This window comes from Ursus arctos, unplaced genomic scaffold, assembly GCF_023065955.2.
Source record: "Ursus arctos isolate Adak ecotype North America unplaced genomic scaffold, UrsArc2.0 scaffold_2, whole genome shotgun sequence".
NCBI classification, from domain to species: Eukaryota; Metazoa; Chordata; class Mammalia; order Carnivora; family Ursidae; genus Ursus; species Ursus arctos.
In genome coordinates this window covers 1,369,621-1,387,331 of record NW_026622874.1, presented here as the reverse complement: position 1 = coordinate 1,387,331, position 17,711 = coordinate 1,369,621, and the positions used below count along the sequence as shown (strand labels likewise).

At 41.3% G+C, this 17,711-nt stretch overlaps 1 protein-coding gene across 1 annotated transcript in view; it reads right to left on the bottom strand.

The window, feature by feature from the left end:
- Positions 1-17,711, bottom strand: part of KMO (kynurenine 3-monooxygenase) — a 47,247-nt gene that overhangs the window by 26,135 nt on the left and 3,401 nt on the right. Inside the window, 3 exon segments of the mRNA XM_026487578.4 lie at positions 1,096-1,185; positions 2,372-2,469; positions 2,749-2,818. Of these exon segments, the coding sequence (XP_026343363.1) occupies positions 1,096-1,185; positions 2,372-2,469; positions 2,749-2,818 (258 nt within the window).

Sequence of the window (17,711 nt, the reverse complement as noted above, 5' to 3'; positions counted from 1 at the left end):
GAACCACTGGACTGTTTTCCATAGCGGCTGCGCCATTTTATATTCCTACCAACAATGCTCAGCTGTTCCAATTCCTCCACATCTTCCCCAACACTAATTATCTTCTGTTTCTCTGTTTTCTGATAGCAGCATCCTCACAGGGGGGAGGTGCTTCAAGCACCACACAGACCTTGTTCCCGTGAGTGCCTGTTCTTTCTCTTGCTGCCCAACGTGCGGTCCACACGCCAGCAGCACGGACACCACCTGGGTGTGTTTGGGATGCGTAATCTCAGCCTCCATCCTGGCTCCAAATGGTCAGACCGTGCATTTCAACAAGATCCCAGCAGAATCAGAGAATTGCTGATCCCCCTGCAATGGGAGCTCTGTGGGAGCTCAGAGACTCAAAGAATACAAACCTCACTTGGGTTCTGCACTTAATAACACGAGGCCTTGTTGGATGAAGCAAGTTAGGCTTTTCTCTGGTTGATAGATGTTTGGTACATTCATTCTCAAAGGAACAAACTTAGAAAGTATAAATATTTGATAAAAATACATACTTTCCCCAACTCTTGTGTGTTACCGTGTAAAGATAAGAAAAACACAAAGCAGGATAATGGATTTTCTTTTGTGAACTACATCACCATCTGGCCTCTGTTGTTTTAGGAATTATACGGCACTGAAAACATTTTTGGTTCATTCTATAAATTCCATTATAATTAAATTTGGGGCAACAGAGTCAGTTTGGGGAAAACCCTCTAGAGTCGTTCTTGCATTTTATGCTTGGCAATAAATACATGGTAATCTTCTCTATGTAACTGAAAGCAGATGGGAGAGAAAGGGTGTCCTAGGCCACCACGAGCGATGCATACGGGCAAAAAAGAGCCTAATAGTGATGACAACGTAACTAACTCCTATTGAATGGTTATTAGAAACTGGGCCCTATTTAAGGGTCTCCTATCAATTAACTTGTTAACTAGTATATGTTTCTGAATGGTAGACTGACACAGGCAATGTCAAAGATAGGTCTAGAGAGGAAAGGAAGGACCAATAAGCAAGTATCAAGTTCCAGACATTAGACTCAACTGTAAGCAAACACTGTCTTCAGGGTAAACAGACCTGTGACTTGGTCCCGTAGGGAATTGCAGACTTTTTCCCTGAAAGAGAGTGAATCATTCTTGCTCTCATGGGAATGCCTTGGGATACAATCTGAAATAAAACCAGAAGTATCTATTTCAATTACCATAACACGGCATCATGCAAATAAGATACATACTGGTTTTAAAATGATTTTTCAAATATTTTCAAAAAATTAAAAATTAATGCAAAGGATGATGGAAGCATAGTATGATGGAAACTTAATGAAAAGTATGTTCCTGCAAATTTTTTTTTTTTAACCTTTAGATTTTGGAATTGACTTAAATTGTATCTGGTCTAAATCACATATTACAACTCAGGAAAATGGTTCAGTGTCAAAGAGGTTATTAGTGATATTCTGGTGATCACAAAACAGAGTAATACATGAGGAGTAAAACCCAGGGCTCCCGAAGCCCCATGCAGAGTGTTTTCCTAGACACACATCTGTGGAAAGCTGTGGAGTTAGGAACTGGGACCTGTACTGACTTATATTATCATCTCAAAGACATGTTGTCAGCAAATGTACTATCAGCAAAATATATTACTTCTGTTCATGTCTCCAAGCGACACGCTAGACAGTGAGAAGTTGGGCAACCTTGAGACCGTATCAGGAAAATCTACAGACCCACAATCTTTATCCAAACCCTTGGGGCCCATTGGTTTCAGGGTTCACAGGTTTCAAATTTTAGATCGGTTAGGTAGTGCATATGCGGATAGCAGAGAACGCCCCGTGGACTCTGGGGCACGACCCCATCACTGAGCACAATGTAGCTGTAGCAAAACATTCACACTACGTGAGACTGTTTACAAAGCCGTAAAAAGCCTCACATCAGGTCAGGTTTGCTGCTGAATGGGTGATGAAAAGCTTTCTGTTTCCAGAGCTTTGTAGAGCTCAGGATAGGAGGTGATGGACCTGTATGGTCGAAAGAATGGGATTCGCAGGCCTCTTCTCATCAGGATGCTACGTCAGGTCACACTTTCTGTGGGTCGAGACCCACCAGCCCATTGCGAACCCAGTGTCAGAAGCGATGATGGGGGGGGGGGTGTTGCAGGATCCCGCTGCTCCCCATCATGCTCCAGTCCCCCCGGCTGCCTCAAATGTCCAATGTTCACCCTCTGGCCCAAATTAGAAGTTTGAAAACCTCTGCAGAATGCATTTGCATCCAAGGCTCTTGGCATTAGGCGGTGCTTTGAGCCGGGCTGAAGTCAAGAGCATGCAGTTGTTGGAAAATGGCAAGTATTAGCTTTCACAAGGTACCTGATCCTCCAGGCCAATCGCCTTCAAGGCTTGTCGTCCTCTATAAGAAAGGGCCAAGTTAATGCTTCTTCCACGGGAAAGTTGAGCCACTCGGATATCTAAGACATTGAAAGTAGACTCCGTATTATATCTTAGGACAGGAGAAGAATACAGGATCTCAACAACTGGGATTTTTAGAACCAAATGATAAGAACTTGTTAGCTCCTTTAAAGAAAACACTAATACTTGTGATTTTGTATTAAATTAAATTTAGATAGTTGAGGTGGTTAAAAAAAATCTAAGTTCCTCTTTCTAAAGAACTATCTTTTTAAAATCTGAAGAGAAAGATGTCAGAGAATCAGAATTTTCACATCTCACGATTTTCGGTATTGTCTTACCTTCCCTAGCTTCATATACATCAACTTGGAAATTTCTCTTTGCAAGGAAGCATGCATTTAATGATCCAACCTAGGAATCAAAGCAATTTTTTTCATATTTTTATCTGATTCCACAAATATAGGGAAATTTCACTGGCAAAATGCAACATTGTGTGTAACCGTACTTGTATTAGCCTTGGCTGTCCAATCGATTTACTCAATCACCAGGAGAAAGCAAAATTAATGGGATGAACTCAAGATCAAATAGTATGATTTCAGAGGCAGCTTCGGCCTTTTTTTTTTTTTTAAAGATTTTATTTATTTATTTGACAGAGATAGAGACAGCCAGCGAAAGAGGGAACACAAGCAGGGGGAGTGGGAGAGGAAGAAGCAGGCTCACAGCGGAGGAGCCTAATGTGGGGCTCGATCCCAGAACGCTAGGATCACGCCCTGAGCCGAAGGCAGACGCTTAACCGCTGTGCCACCCAGGCGCCCCTTTGGCCTTTTTTTTTAACCTTTTTATAGTGAGATAATTTTCATACAGAAAGATCATAAAATGTGTACAGTTTACAGAATACTTAGAAAGCAAACATCCATGTAACTACCACTCTGGTAGAAAACAGAATATTGCTGCCAACCCTCCATAGCTCTCCCCACCTGCTCTCCAGTTATGATCCCCAACCTTTCACTCAGGAGTAAATGTTATTCTGACTTTTGTAATAACCCATCCTTGTTTATGAATCACATAATTAGAATCCCACTTATGTATCTTCTCTTCTTTAACTCAACAAAATGCTTCTGAGATTCATTTATATAATTGTACATAAACTCCAGGCCATCCACTTTCATTACTGTATGATTCTTCACTGCATACAATCTCACAGGTTATTTACCTGTTCCACTGTTGAAGGACATTTGAGTTGTTTCTGGTCTGAGAATATTTTTCCCACTTTTATAATTGACATATAACATTGTATAAAGTTAATGTATACCATACAATGATTTGATAAATGTATATATTATGAAATGATGGCCTGGGAATATTATTCACAAGGCTGCAGGGATGAGATACCACCTCACACCAGTCAGAATGGATAAAATGAACAAGTCAGGAAACAACAGATGTTGGTGAGAATGGGGAGAAAGGAGACCCTCCTATGCTGTTGGTGGGAATGCAAGCTGGTGCAGCCACTCTGGAGAACAGTATGGAGTTCCCTCAAGACGTTAAAAATAGATCTACCCTATGACCCAGCAATTGCACTACTACAAATTTACCCAAAGTATACAAACATAATGATCTGAAGGGGTACTTGCCCCCCAATGTTTATAGCAGCAATGCCCACAATAGCCAAACTATGGAAAGAGCCCAGATATCCCTTGACAGATGAAGGGACAAAGAAGATGTGGTCTATATAGACAATGGAATAGTACTCAGTCAACAGAAAGAATGAAATCTTGCCATTTGCAACGACATGGATGGAACTAGAAGGTATTATGCTGAGTGAAATAAGTCAGAGAAAGACAAATACATGATTTCACTCATATGTGGAATTTAAGAAACAAAACAGATGAATGGAGGGGAAGGGAGGGAAGAATAAAATAAGATGAAATCGGAGAGGGAAACAATCCCTAAGAGAATCTTAACTATAGGAAACAAACTGAGGGTTGTTGGAGGGGAGATGGTTGGGGGCACGGGGTAACTGGGGGATGGGCATTAAGGAGGGCACTTGATGTATCGAGCACTGGGTGTTATATGCAACTGATGAATCACGGACTTCTACCTCTGAAACTAATAATATGCTATATATTAATTAATTGATTTTAAATTATAAAACAAAAAGCTGCAGGATGGTTTAGTCAAACATCTGACTCTTGATTTCAGCTCAGGTCATGATCTCAGGGCCAGGAGAATGATCCTCGAGTCGGGCTCTGTGCTGAGCATGGAGCCTGCTTAAGATTCTCCCTCTCCTTCTGCCCCGTCCCCTGCTCACTCGCTGCCTTTCTCTCTCTCTCTCTCTCTCTCAAAAATAAATAAATAAATAAATAAATAAATAAATAAATAAATAGCAATGCTGCAAAGAATATTTTTGTACCTGTATCCTGGTATACACATGCATAATTTTTCTCTAGGATTTTATACATGGAAGCTTAATCCCTGGTCAAAGGTTTATGTATCTTTACCTTTATTATGTCAAACTGTTTCGAAATTTTATATCAATGTGTTTTCTTACCAGCAGCTTCCAAGAATCTATCTTTGCCAGCACTGGGTGTTCTCAAACTTTTAAATCTTGCGGTAGATGGGTAAAATAGGAGGGAGTGTGGTTTTAATTTGCATATGACTGATTGTTAAAAAGGTTAAACTCTTTTTCATATACTGACTGGCTATTTGGATCTCTTCCCTGAGGAAGCCTTCCTTGACGGTGCTACAGGCTTTTCCTTTGAAAAATGTTAAGGGTTGAATTGTGCACCCCAAGCTCATATGGTGCAGTCCTATCCCTGGTACCATAGGGTATGATTTATTTGAAGAGAGGGTCTTTACAGAGATAATTAAGTTAAAATGAGGTCATCGGGATGGGCCTTAACCCAACTGGTGTCCTTCTAAAAAGGGGAACTTGGACACTGACATGTACAGAGAGGGAAGATGATATTAAGAGACACGGGGAGAAGTTGGCCATCTGCAAGCCCAGGAGAGAGCCTGGAATGCATCCCTCCCTCACAGCCCTTAGGAGGAACCCATAAGCCAACACTTAGATCTTGGACTTCTAGTCTCCAGGACTATAAGATACTAAGACTCTCTTCTTTAGGCTACTTGGTTTGTGGTACTGTGTTATGGTAGCCTGCAGAAACTAATACAAAGAGCTGGTCACAACTGAAAGTTCACATCTTCAGGGTGATTGTGTGGTCAATATCTGTCTACCCCACTGGGCTGCAAACTGGTTTGCTTACCATTTGATCCCTGGCCTCTACACTGTGTTTGCAACATAATAAGGACCTGATTAGTATTTGTCAAATGTATAAATGGATGGTAGAGGTTACATTTTTAAACAAAATTTATAATGAAATCAAGTCAAAATTTATTGAGCATTTATTACTTATGATTTAATCTACTAAACATTAGGGATCCAAAGGTTATCCAGTCAAGTCCTTGAGCTCAGTAACACCTAATTCAGTTAAGAAGAGACAAATAGATAAACCAATCAATGCTTAGCAAACCGCTTTTGAGTATAAAGGCCCACTTTTTACATAAAAATTTTGCAGATCCCCAACATTATATAATTTCCAATATAGGTTGGTTAAAAATACATGTAATGAATTTAATCATAAAATATTTACATATACTGGGGCACTTAGGTGGCTCAGTTGGTTAAGCATCTGACTTTGGCTCAGGTCATGATCTCTGGGTCCTGGGCTCCGTGCTCAGCAGGGAGTCTGCTTGTCCTTTGGCCCCTCCCCCCACCCACACGCGCTCGCTCTCTCTCTCGCTCGCTCTCTCTCTCAAATAAATAAAAATCTTTCAAAAAACATTTACATATACTTTAATAATAATTATAGTTGACTCTTGAAGAACATGGGGGTTAGGGCTGTTGACAGCTGTACAGTCGAAAACCTACCTATAACTTTTGACTCTCTGAAAACTGCTAGTAGCCTAGTGTTGACCAGAAGCCTTACCGGTAACATAGTAACACATATTTTGTTTGTTATGTATTATACACTGTATTCTTACATATAAAGTAAGCTAGAGAAAAGAAAATCATAAAGAAGAGAAAATACATTCATAAGACTGTACTATATTCATTGAAAAAAATCAGCACGTAAGTGGACCTGCACAGTTCAAACCCTGTTGTTCAAGGGTCAACTGTGTATGTTTGAGTCATATAGTTTTACTCCATTTACCCAACATTTTGCATGCCTGTAGATTGAGAGACCTTTCCCAGCAAAATAATTCTGGACCCAGAGGTGGAAATCAATGTTTAAAAAAAACAAAAGTAATATGTACTTTGAGAACACATCAGAAAAGGATAAATTTTGCCCTGAGGTATGTGGCCAACTCTATTTTTCAGAGATGGCCGTAACAATATCTCCCATCCTACATGCTCTTCTGCAGTTATGACCTTGACACTCTTTCATCGGAAGATAGAGTTCATTTCTCCACTTCCTTGAATCCAGGAGGGCCTGTGCTATGATAGCCTTGATCACTAAAATCCAATAGAAGTGACACTTGAGCTTTTTCTAGGCATGGTCCTTAACTGGCCTGGAAGCTTCTGCTTCCTGCCTTTTGGAAGCCAGTGATCACATGGGAAGAGGAAATATCTGGAGGCTGCCATGTAATGAAAAACCCAAACCACAGAAGCCAGTGATCACATGGGAGGAGGAAATATTTGGAGGCTCCTATGTAATGAAAAACCCAAACCACAGGGACAGGCCACTTGCAGTTGTTCTAATCAAGAGCCTCACCTGAGCTCTTTATTCACCAACAGCCCATACCAACTGCCTGCCATTGGAGTGCGCCATCTTGGACATCCAACCTGGTCAAGCTCTCGGATGACTGCAGCCATATGACAGACCATCCTCAGAACTGTGAGGCATAGTGATAGAGTGTTGTTTTCTGCCACTAGGTTTTGGGATGGTTTGTTACATAGCAATAGACAACCAGAACAAAGGGATTGGTAAAACAAACTTCCTGGAAAGCATTACTTTTGAGTTCAGCTTTGAAGAGTTAGACTTTTTTGACATGTAGAGAAGAACCAAGTTGATAAGGAGTAGGAATCCTTTTGGAAATTTAAAAACAACTCTCAAGAGATATAGAAAAATTATTATTTGGAAAATATTTATAGATTTCCAAGTATTACAAGGTTCCTTGCCAGGCATTAAAAGTGATCCAGAGAAAATAGCGGCCCTCAGGGAGTTAATGGTCCTGTCCAGGTCTTCATTTTTTCTATATTATTTGATATATTAATTTTTTCCTATGTGCCAGCCTTGTGCTAGGTGCTAGGGATACAACAGAGAGCAAGATATACCCAGGCTTCTCGAGAGAATTACAGTCAATTATAACACAAGGTAATCAACAATATGGGAGTACAGAGAAAGGACCCTCAAGCCAAGTTAGGGATGTGGAGTGGGATAGGGTATGACTTCCTGGAAAAAAATGAAATCTAAACTGAGACTGAAAGAATGTGCCCACTAAGGGTGGATGAGTCAAGAGGAGGGTTCTAAGTAGAAGGAGCACATGATAAATGTTAAAAGTAACTACTAGAAAGAAGGAAACAAAGAAATCTGTTTAGAAAATAATACTGATTTAGTATCTAAAAATCTGATTTAGAAAATAATACTGCTCATGTACAATACCCATGAAGTGGTTGTTACATACACCACCCTACTCTACTTCATCTTTACAGCCATATGAAGGGAGGTACTGTTGTGTTGTTATCTTACGGGTACTGACATTGAGGCACAGAGAAGTGAAGTGGCTTACCTAAGGTAACGCAACTAGTGAGGCTGGAGTTGGTGTGAAGATTCAAGTGGATCCAGTCTGGTTCCAGAACAGCTCTTTATCAATAAAGAGCTCAGCTCTTTACCAATAAATACCATTGAAGGGGCGCCTGGGTGGCACAGCGGTTAAGCGTCTGCCTTCGGCTCAGGGCGTGATCCCGGCATTCTGGGATCAAGCCCCACATCAGGTTTCTCTGCTAGGAGCCTGCTTTTTCCTCTCCCATTCCCCCTGCTTGTGTTCCCTCTCTCGCTGGCTGTCTTTCTCTGTCAAATAAATAAATAAAATCTTAAAAAAAAAAAAAAGATGTGAGGCTATATTTTTTCTTACAGCACTGGACAGCCTGGATTTCTATGCAGAGGAAGGAACCCACTGGAACAAACAGGGTGGGTTTCAGCCATGTGGATGGGATGAAAAGCAAGGACTTGAAGATTTTAGTTAGATTGATAGACAGTAACACCAAGTTGGATGAAATGGAAGGAACACAGAGGAGGGCTCCTGAACAAGGGGAAGTAGGAGGTCCCTGTGAAGAACTGAGGGAGGGAGTTATGGGGTTTTTAATCCGAGTCCGAGGTCTTCCTCTATTATCTTAGATGGGGCAGTTCTGTGGGATAAGGAGGTCCAAGTCCAACATGGGTCATGGGACTTGGAGGCTGAAGTATGGTGGAGATGGACGATACTGGAAGCTTGCAGTTCAAGGATGAAGGGGCTCGAGAATCACATGGGTCAACAATGTGAACTTGGATAGTCACTAAGGGTGATGGCAGTGCTGGGATATAGATAAAAGATTATGTGAATGTGCTGAAGTCTTCAGGACTGACTGGGGGGAAGTGGGTCAGAGGTTGACCGATGACAACAGACGGGAGGATGGCTTTGGAAGGGAACGTAGCAGTGAGAAGTGGGAAAGAGGAATCACAGAGCTAAATGGAAGCACACCTGGGAGGTGGGAGGCCTCAGAGGTTCTCAGCAGCTCCCTGGTGGATATGGGGGCTGAGGAGAGGGCCGTGCACCTGGTCAGAGTTTAGGGCCTATTTGTCAGTCCATGGGCAGTCACAGGCAGACCGAATTTCTCTTCTATTTCCTCCAGTTTTTACTCCTCTGCTCCAAGGCACCTTGACGTCTAAGCACTTATGTTGGGGCTTTTTGTCTGGTTTGGTGGTTTTTGTTTGTTTGTTTGTTTGTTTGTTTTAATAATCCAGTGGTTCAAGCTTGAGCTCCTCTCACCATGCATTGACACCATGACCACGAAACTTTCTTCATATCACTCAATTTCTGTAGACTGATGATAGTTATTTTAAGAACTTAGTCCCTGCTTAAACCATTAAGTGTATGGAAAGGCTTCAAATTTAATTTTTGCAAAGCAATTCACATATCTAATATTCTGTAAGGCCAACCAAGAAATCCATGTTCAATTATTTTGTTAAAATAAATACGCTGGGGTTGGTGTGGGGGATGAACAAATGGATCAGAAAGGATTTTTAGGACGTTGGAAATACTCTGTATGATACCCTAATGATACATACATGTCATTATACATTTGTCCAAACTCACAGAATGAAGCTCAATGTACACTACGGACTTTGAGTGATGATGTGTCCATGAAGGTTCCTCACTTGTACCGAATACCCCACTCTGGTGGAGGATGCTGATAAAGGGGGCGCTATGCTTGTGTGGGAGCTGGAGATACCGGGAAGTCTCTGTACCATCCCCTTAATTTCGCTGTGACCCTAAAACTGTCATAATAAATAAACCAGTTTTCCCTGTGCAGCCGCTACCGAAATTGTGAACACGTTCATTGTTAGCATTCGATGTGTCTGAAGACATCGTGACAAACTGCATTCCTTTTAATCCCTCCATCTGATTGCTTTCCTTTCAATTCCTCAATCTGAAGTGACTTCCTCTCTGATTGCCGGCATCACTTTCCCAACAGCGGTCAACAGCGGTCAGGCTGTCTCAACTAACAGTGTGACTTGGTGCCTGGCAGAGAACACTGTGTGTCTCAACAACTTTTCCGTCACTTTTCACTCCTTTCCAGCACAGCCCTAGACCCTTCTATGTTTCGCTCGTCACAGATCCTTTGGTGTCACTGCAGATGATTTCCTCCTGTTAAAAAAAATCTTAAATACTTTTCTTCCTTCTCTACTTTCTTCCAATTTCTGAAAAATCGCCCGTCTATCTACATTCCTTCCATTTGTGTGTTAAAGAATATCTAGACAGGGCAATAGCAGTAATAAGTTTTTCATTGGGGAGAAGAAAACTGGAAATTACAGTGAAGTTGATACAATAAAATTAATTTCTTCTGAAGGCTAAATTGTTCTGTGGCATTTAGAAAACAATTAAGGAAGCAATTAAAGGCTAAATGGAGTAAGTCTCCTTGAAGGAAAAGACAGAGGCTTGAGAAACTCCTCTTTCCTTCACAGCACATATTCTCAGTGTTCCTTTTACGGTGGAAAGCAGGACGGGGAAGGGTATTGATCAGGAGATCAACAGAGTCAGGAATGTTGGAATAAAACTAGATGAAGTACTTTGGAGGTAAGATTAAATATAATCTTGGTTCATGAAAAATCAATTACTGGAGAGAATGAGGACCAGGAGGAACTCTTACTAGAGATGACCACGGTTCTGACAAATCTGCCATGTCTCCTCAAGGCATATACCCAGGAGACACACACCAGAGTGTTCACAGCAATACTTTTCATAACTAACAGACAAACAAAAATACTGGAACCAGCCCAAATGGCCATCAGGGAGGAATGAACAAATCAATTATGGTATATTCACATGAGAGGCAATAATAGGAATATTTTAGTAATACTATAAATGAAAAGAATAAGTCCCAGATGATTTCATACTGCATGAATATCTGATAAAGATGAGTAAAGCTAAATCACAGATATACAAATATACATAATTTTTAGAAGTATATACATATACAATTAATATGTACATATGAGATACATACATAAAACCTATACAGATATATACATAGATAGATAGATCTCTCTCTATATATGCAAGAGAATGATAAACGCAAGATTCAAGGCAATGCTTATATGCTTATCATGGGGGAGGGAGAAGCATAGAGGTTGACACAAGGCACCAGCAGTGTGTTAATTCTAGTGTTGAGTGTGAGTTCAGTTACTGCTGCTGCTTATTTTTATCATTAATAAACAAAAAAGGAGATAAAAGTCTTCTCTAAGACCACGACATGCTCATAGTATGTTCTGAAACAAAGAGTGTAATTCCAATTCTGTGTAACTAAAGTTCGAGTAAAACTAAAAGAAACAAATACGGGTAGGTAATATATAGGTCCAGCCAGAAGGATTAGTAATGTGGCTCATACAGTGCTTTTTCCACTCTACGTTTATTTCCCCTTCTCACTTTCTATAAAATGTGCTTAATTGGGACTGTCAGTTCCTTCTTTAGCGGTTACGCTGGCAAGAAGGCTAATTAGACATAAAGATATAAATGGAAAGGAAAATGTGTGTACGGCATTGTGAGCCCACCACAAACCCTCATGTAAGGCTCTGCTGGCTTCTGAGCATAACCAGAGATGAGGGTGGTGAGGGGAGAGAGGAAATGGGACAAGGCTGGACACCTGGGAGCAATCCACGCTTTACGCAATGTGAGTTCTGGGAGTTCTGCCTTGACGGAGATAGGACAGTTCTACCAAGTTCACAGACAACTATGAAACGTCTCTATATTTGTTCTGAGGCATCCAAAGTCCACAAGAGTAGATTGTTTTGCTCATAGAACAATCTGCAAATTAAAAGCTTTAATAACAACTCGTCTAGCCTGTTTGTGCATTAGCAGAGCTCTGAGGAGATTCCTTGGTTATGTAATTAGGGACTGACCCACTTGCTCTGTTTTTCTGCCTTCTTTTCCTGTCTCCTCTTACTTCCTTCTTCACAAGTCACGAGCTTTCTTTGACCCCACCCTGGCCCACTCTACTGACACCTAACATACCATTTAGAAACATTTGAAAACTTCTCCTATGTAAATGCTGAAGTAGGCTTCTCCGGGGTTTCGCTGGTCTGCTTTTTTTTTTTTTTTTAATTAATTATTTATTTATTTGAAAGAGAGACCAAGAGAGAGAGAACAGGAGGGGGGAAGGGGGGAGGGGGAGGAGGGAGGGGGATGGGTTGAGGGAGACAGAGAAGCAGATTCCCCGCTGAGCAGGGAGCCTGCTCTCAGGGCTAGATCCCAGGACCCAATCCCAGGACTGGATCCCAGGACTCGATCCCAAGACCCGGATTACCACCTGAGCCAAAGGCAGATGGTTAACAAACTGAACCATCCGGGTGCCCCGCTGCTGGCTTGCTTTTATCAAAAGGATTCGCCAAATTTCTGTGGGTTCCCATGTGACCTCTCCAGCAATGATCGTTCAAGTGTCCAATGACAATGAGAAAACTATACCTTTTAATTTATAAATGCTGACCCTAGAAGGAAGGGGCATCGTGACTATAAAAATGTCATGCATTTTATGTCTCTTTATTATAATGTGTTTGAAATTAACCTCATAGTTTAATGTTAAACATGTGTCAACTCCTTTTGACTTAATGAAACATATAAAACTCTCCCTAAGACTTCTAGGCCTTTCTGAGTTTGTCACCAAACAGAAAAGCCTGTTTATACCTCCCACTCATCCTACTTTGATTTCTCCAGAATTTGATCTTTGAACATATGAATGTAATGAAAAGATCCAGACTGTTAATTGCACTTACCGTGAAATAAGCACATAAAAATGCCTTCACACTGTCAGTAATGAGCCCATCTGCTAGAACTGCACATGCTATGATTGTATATGTTATGTGTTTTCATATTTAAACCTTACCCTGAACTCACCAGCCTGTAGCCTCTGGATTTGGCCTCGGAGGCCAAGCAGTAGTCTCGACCTTCCTCCTTTGGTGGTGATGACTTTCTGTGGGGTCCTTAGGACTTTTTCTCCAGCTTTGATCCTTCTCCTGCACTTGTCTCTGACTAGCAAACCTCTTTCTACCTGGCCGGGGGACGGTGGGGGGGGGGGGCGGTCTTACAGGCATCTCCATCTCAACATGCCTCAAATCCAACTTATTCCCCTCCCTCAAACTTCAAACCTTCTTCTGGATCCCACGACTTAGAGACAGCACCCCTGCCCAGTAGTTCACCCAACCAGGATACTTCAGGGAGTGCTTACCATCCCTTTCTACTCACCAATACATATTTAATTAGGCAACAAGTCTTGTTGGTCCCCTTGAGCCTTTCTCAAAATACACCTCCTACCCTCCATTCTCTTTTCAGGGCTCTCACGACCTTTCACCTGAACTACGGTGACAGTTTCCAAAGAGCCTTCCTTCCCAGTCTCCACCTATTCAAGCCATGCTCCACACTAGACTAGGTGTCTCCTAAAACAAAAATTAGAGGACAGATTTTCTGTCCTATAGTCCTTTATTTGCTCGTCTTAAGTCTGCGGGAAAAAGTCCCAAATTTTCAATATGACCTAGAAGATTCTTACATGTGACCCCAACCTCTCTTTTCAGTTCATTTTTTGCCATTCCCTACCTGTAATAGGCATACCAAAGTTACTGCATTTTTCCTAAATATGCCATGCTTTTTTTTTTTTTTTACACTAACACACCTTTGAATACAATGTTCCCTTTGCCTGAACAATCGTTTCCTGTTTTCTCCATCTGGAAAATGTTTAGTCTTCTTTCAAGACTCATATTCTCAGTGCAATTCTTCTTGATATCTCTCCTCCTCCAAAAGACTTATTTGCCTTTTCTTCTGTAATTCCACAGATGTCTATATGAATATATGTTTCAATATCTTCCACAATGAGTTGAATTATTTATTTACATTCTCATCTGACTTCCCCACAGGCTGTAAGTGCCCAGAACACAATGATATTTGTAAAGCTTGTATTTTATCGCTCTTTCTACTTCTAGTCCAAACCACAATACCTGATACTTAAACACTCAGCATTTTTTAATTTAAAAAATAGAAAATTAGATAAACATGAAGGAAAAAAGTATTGTTCCACAATCCTATCACCAGGGAGAACCAGTGTTAAAATTTTCTACAGATATAAAACACACAGTATTTCTTTTTAAAAATGGTACCATGTTGTATATTTTATTTTACGATTTTGTTTTAAAAAATGAATAGGATACTCTGAATATATTTCCATGTCAGGAAATATTTTAAATCAAAATATTAAACAATTGCATTACATTTCATTGTAGGCAATGCTCTTATATTTGGACATTGAAGTTATTTTAATTTTTTGGATGGTGAACAATCATAGGGACCCACGCATTTCCTTTGATAAAACTGCAGTCATGAAATGGCGCCCCGGGGGCTCCGGGCCTTAGCACCAGGGGGAAATAAAGTTAACAGCAGAATGAAAGACGACAGAGAGGAGAGGAAGAAGGCCAGCTGAAATGAGCTGGGGAGAGGACGCTGACAGCCTTGAGTATCAGAAGAGTTGGTCTGATCTGGGTTAGTTTTTGGAATAGCTACAAAGCCTGCAAAAGAAATTGGGAGTGAGTGGGGCAAGTTATTTTTAAGGTTTTGTTGTGAGTTTTGAATATCCTCCAGACTGGGTGCTTTTGAGAGACCACGTTAAAGATTCTTCATTGCGTTTTATTTCTCCTAGGTTGAAGGAGAATTGTTTCTCTCAAGGCAATGCCTCGCTGAGGCCAGCTTCAAGAGAGGGATAGCTGGCCTGTTTGAATGGACAGATTCATGGGAGGATGTACGCGTGAAACATGGACGAGCTGTCTGAGAACATCTGGGGACAAATGACAAGGAAAGAAAAACAGGCAGTTAAGCTTTGAGCTGCCTAACATTACTGGTTCCATCTCAGAGGCTGCTCACAAGGCAGTAAAATAAGCAGACTCTGAAGGGTGAGCTCTCTGTATTACTAGGTAACGGCAGAATTTATGAGATGCCTTAACAGTCTATCTGGGCCGCAAAAATATCTCAAAGCATTCGTCAAACCTCCTGGAGAAATTGAGACAGGGCTAAGTAATAAGGGAGACAGCTAGAATAAATGTGTTTGATGAGAGGGATCAGAGCACAAGGAAAGCTATAAAAACAGACTGAGGAGAGCTACAGGGTGGGATCAAGACTTGCCCTTGGCTTGGAGCAAATTCAGGATGACTTCTACAGCCACAGAGAAATCCTCTCCACTCCTGTTGGCAGAAGGTGCTAGATATTAGTGTAGAAATGAAATGAGCGTTTTTCACAGATAGGGCTCAGTGCCTGGGGAGTAGAAATCAAGAGTGGAGTGAAAAGAGTTTTATTTACTTTCATATCAATAAAATACGAATAAAGGCTCATAATAATTACGTTCTTTACATGGTTTGTCTCATTAATATTTGCAGAAAATAAAATAGAGACCTTGACTGAAGACTATAAGGTATTCAATGGTTTCTATGTGTCTAGGATATTGACTTTGGCAAAAGTGAAAATTCTGTGTGACATTTGATTTTTGCTTTTGGACCCACTAGATTGAGAACAAAGCTAGAGATGTGTGAAAGGAAGTGTGAAAAGGAAGCAGTCGAATTTTAGAGTTAGAAGACAAAGCGGTCTGGTGTTCTGAGTGAGTTTCTGATTGCCATCCCCTCACTATCGCTTTGTCCCATGCAGGTGGTAAAGAGCGAGCAGTGAGGTGGAGACATCCTAGGAACACAGGACAGAAACACAATCTAGGGCCAATACAGCATCACTCTGACCCTATAAATCCACGAGGGAATCTAACGTCTTCGGCTGTGGCACAGATCCTCTCCTAGAGTCCAAGTTAAGTTGCTTCAAAAGCAATTTCATGAACAGAGATCACTAGCCTGACTCAAACACCAGGAGACAGGGCATGATTATGGACAGCAAGTTGTAAAGTTCACGAGACTCCTCATGCTGATGTTTTGAAAGACTTTACCCTCTAAACACCTTTCCAAGGAGAGTTTTGCTGGTCAAACACAGGGATTATGGATCTCAAAACACTGTGTAGTAGGGTTGCTTGTCGGCAGGGGAGACAGAAGAAAGGCTTCAATGCTACACTATGCTCCATCTTTGAACGTGGGCTCGGGCAGTGGGCCACAGCTAAGCCCGGAATCCTCAGTAGTTCTTTCAGATAAAGTTCTTGGCTTTCCCCCAAAAATGAGGGCTCAAGGAGCTGTGGCTGTCACTGAAAGAGTGCCCTTTGGCCCCGCTTGTTTCTACCCTGCCAGTAAACACGGCAAGCACGCATCAGAAGCAGCATTTCCGAATCCCAAGGACCTGAGTATGAACAGAGCTTGAGGGTACTGGATAGGCTAGACAGACTTTCTTATGACACGAAATATGTTAAGTGTCTTTGACAGTATAAGGCACTGAGACAACCTTTACAAAAGGGAAGGGAGCAGGACCCAAAGATAAGACAATCTCAAGATTTAGAAAATTAAATACCGTTACAGGGGAAATAAACCATCCATATCAATAACTTTTATAGGATGCGTCATGTGATAAAGGTGAAAGGAACCCTGGGAGCATTTCCGGGAGAGAAGAGGTCTTCACAGGCTGATCCTTCAGCTTCCAGGAGGTAATGTCATTGGCAGGGGGGTTTGGGGAGCAGTGTTTCACACAAGGAGGAAAATGTCTAAGTCGACACGGTGATCTTTCTAAATATTCAGATTAAAGTTTTTTTACTTTCACCAGTTTAAGATCAAGGTTTAGTTTCTTTCGCCTTTAGTTTCTCAATAAGAGTTCCTTCCTTGATCCGTTGATTCATTCTGACCTCTTTGACCTGACATGTCTTCAGAGAAAAGAAATTAATCAGTCTATCACAGGGTCAGGTGATTGCTGACAGTCGGGCAGGGAAAAATTCTCAGGGTGGCTTGTCACCGGGCAAGGCTACTACTGAAAAAAATGAGGTGAATTCACTGCGTCCTTTGGACTTCTTTTTTTTTAAAGATCTTCTTATTTATTTGAGAGAGAGAATGAGAATGAGCAGGAGGAGCAGAGGGAGAGGGAGAAGGAATCTCAAGCGGACTCCCCACTGAGAGGGAAGACTGACATTGGGCTTGATCTCTCACCTGAGCTAAAACCAACAGTTAAACACTTAACCGACCGCACCACCCAGGTGCCCCTCCTTCAGACTTCTAACGAAAAGTTCTTAACTCTGTTGCAGTTTTCCCCTCTAGGAGCTTGGGAGAGCCTTTAACGTGTTAGACAGTGTAAGGTACTAGGATATGGCCTGATGGCAGGAAGAGATTGGGAAAGATGAACAGAAAGACACAAGAAAGAAGTTGAGCGAGAAAATTAATTTGTCCTCTACATTTTAATTTAACCTTCTTGAATTGTTTTAATACTTTTTTCATGATATGTTCAATTATCAAGGTTTTGTCTACTGTGACATTTCCTTCATCTTCCTATCCTTAAGAGAGTTTTTCATCCCTCTCATTCATTCATCTATCAAATACTAGCGAAATAATAACAGTAAGTCATGTTGGACATGGTTCCAGCCACTGGAATACACTGG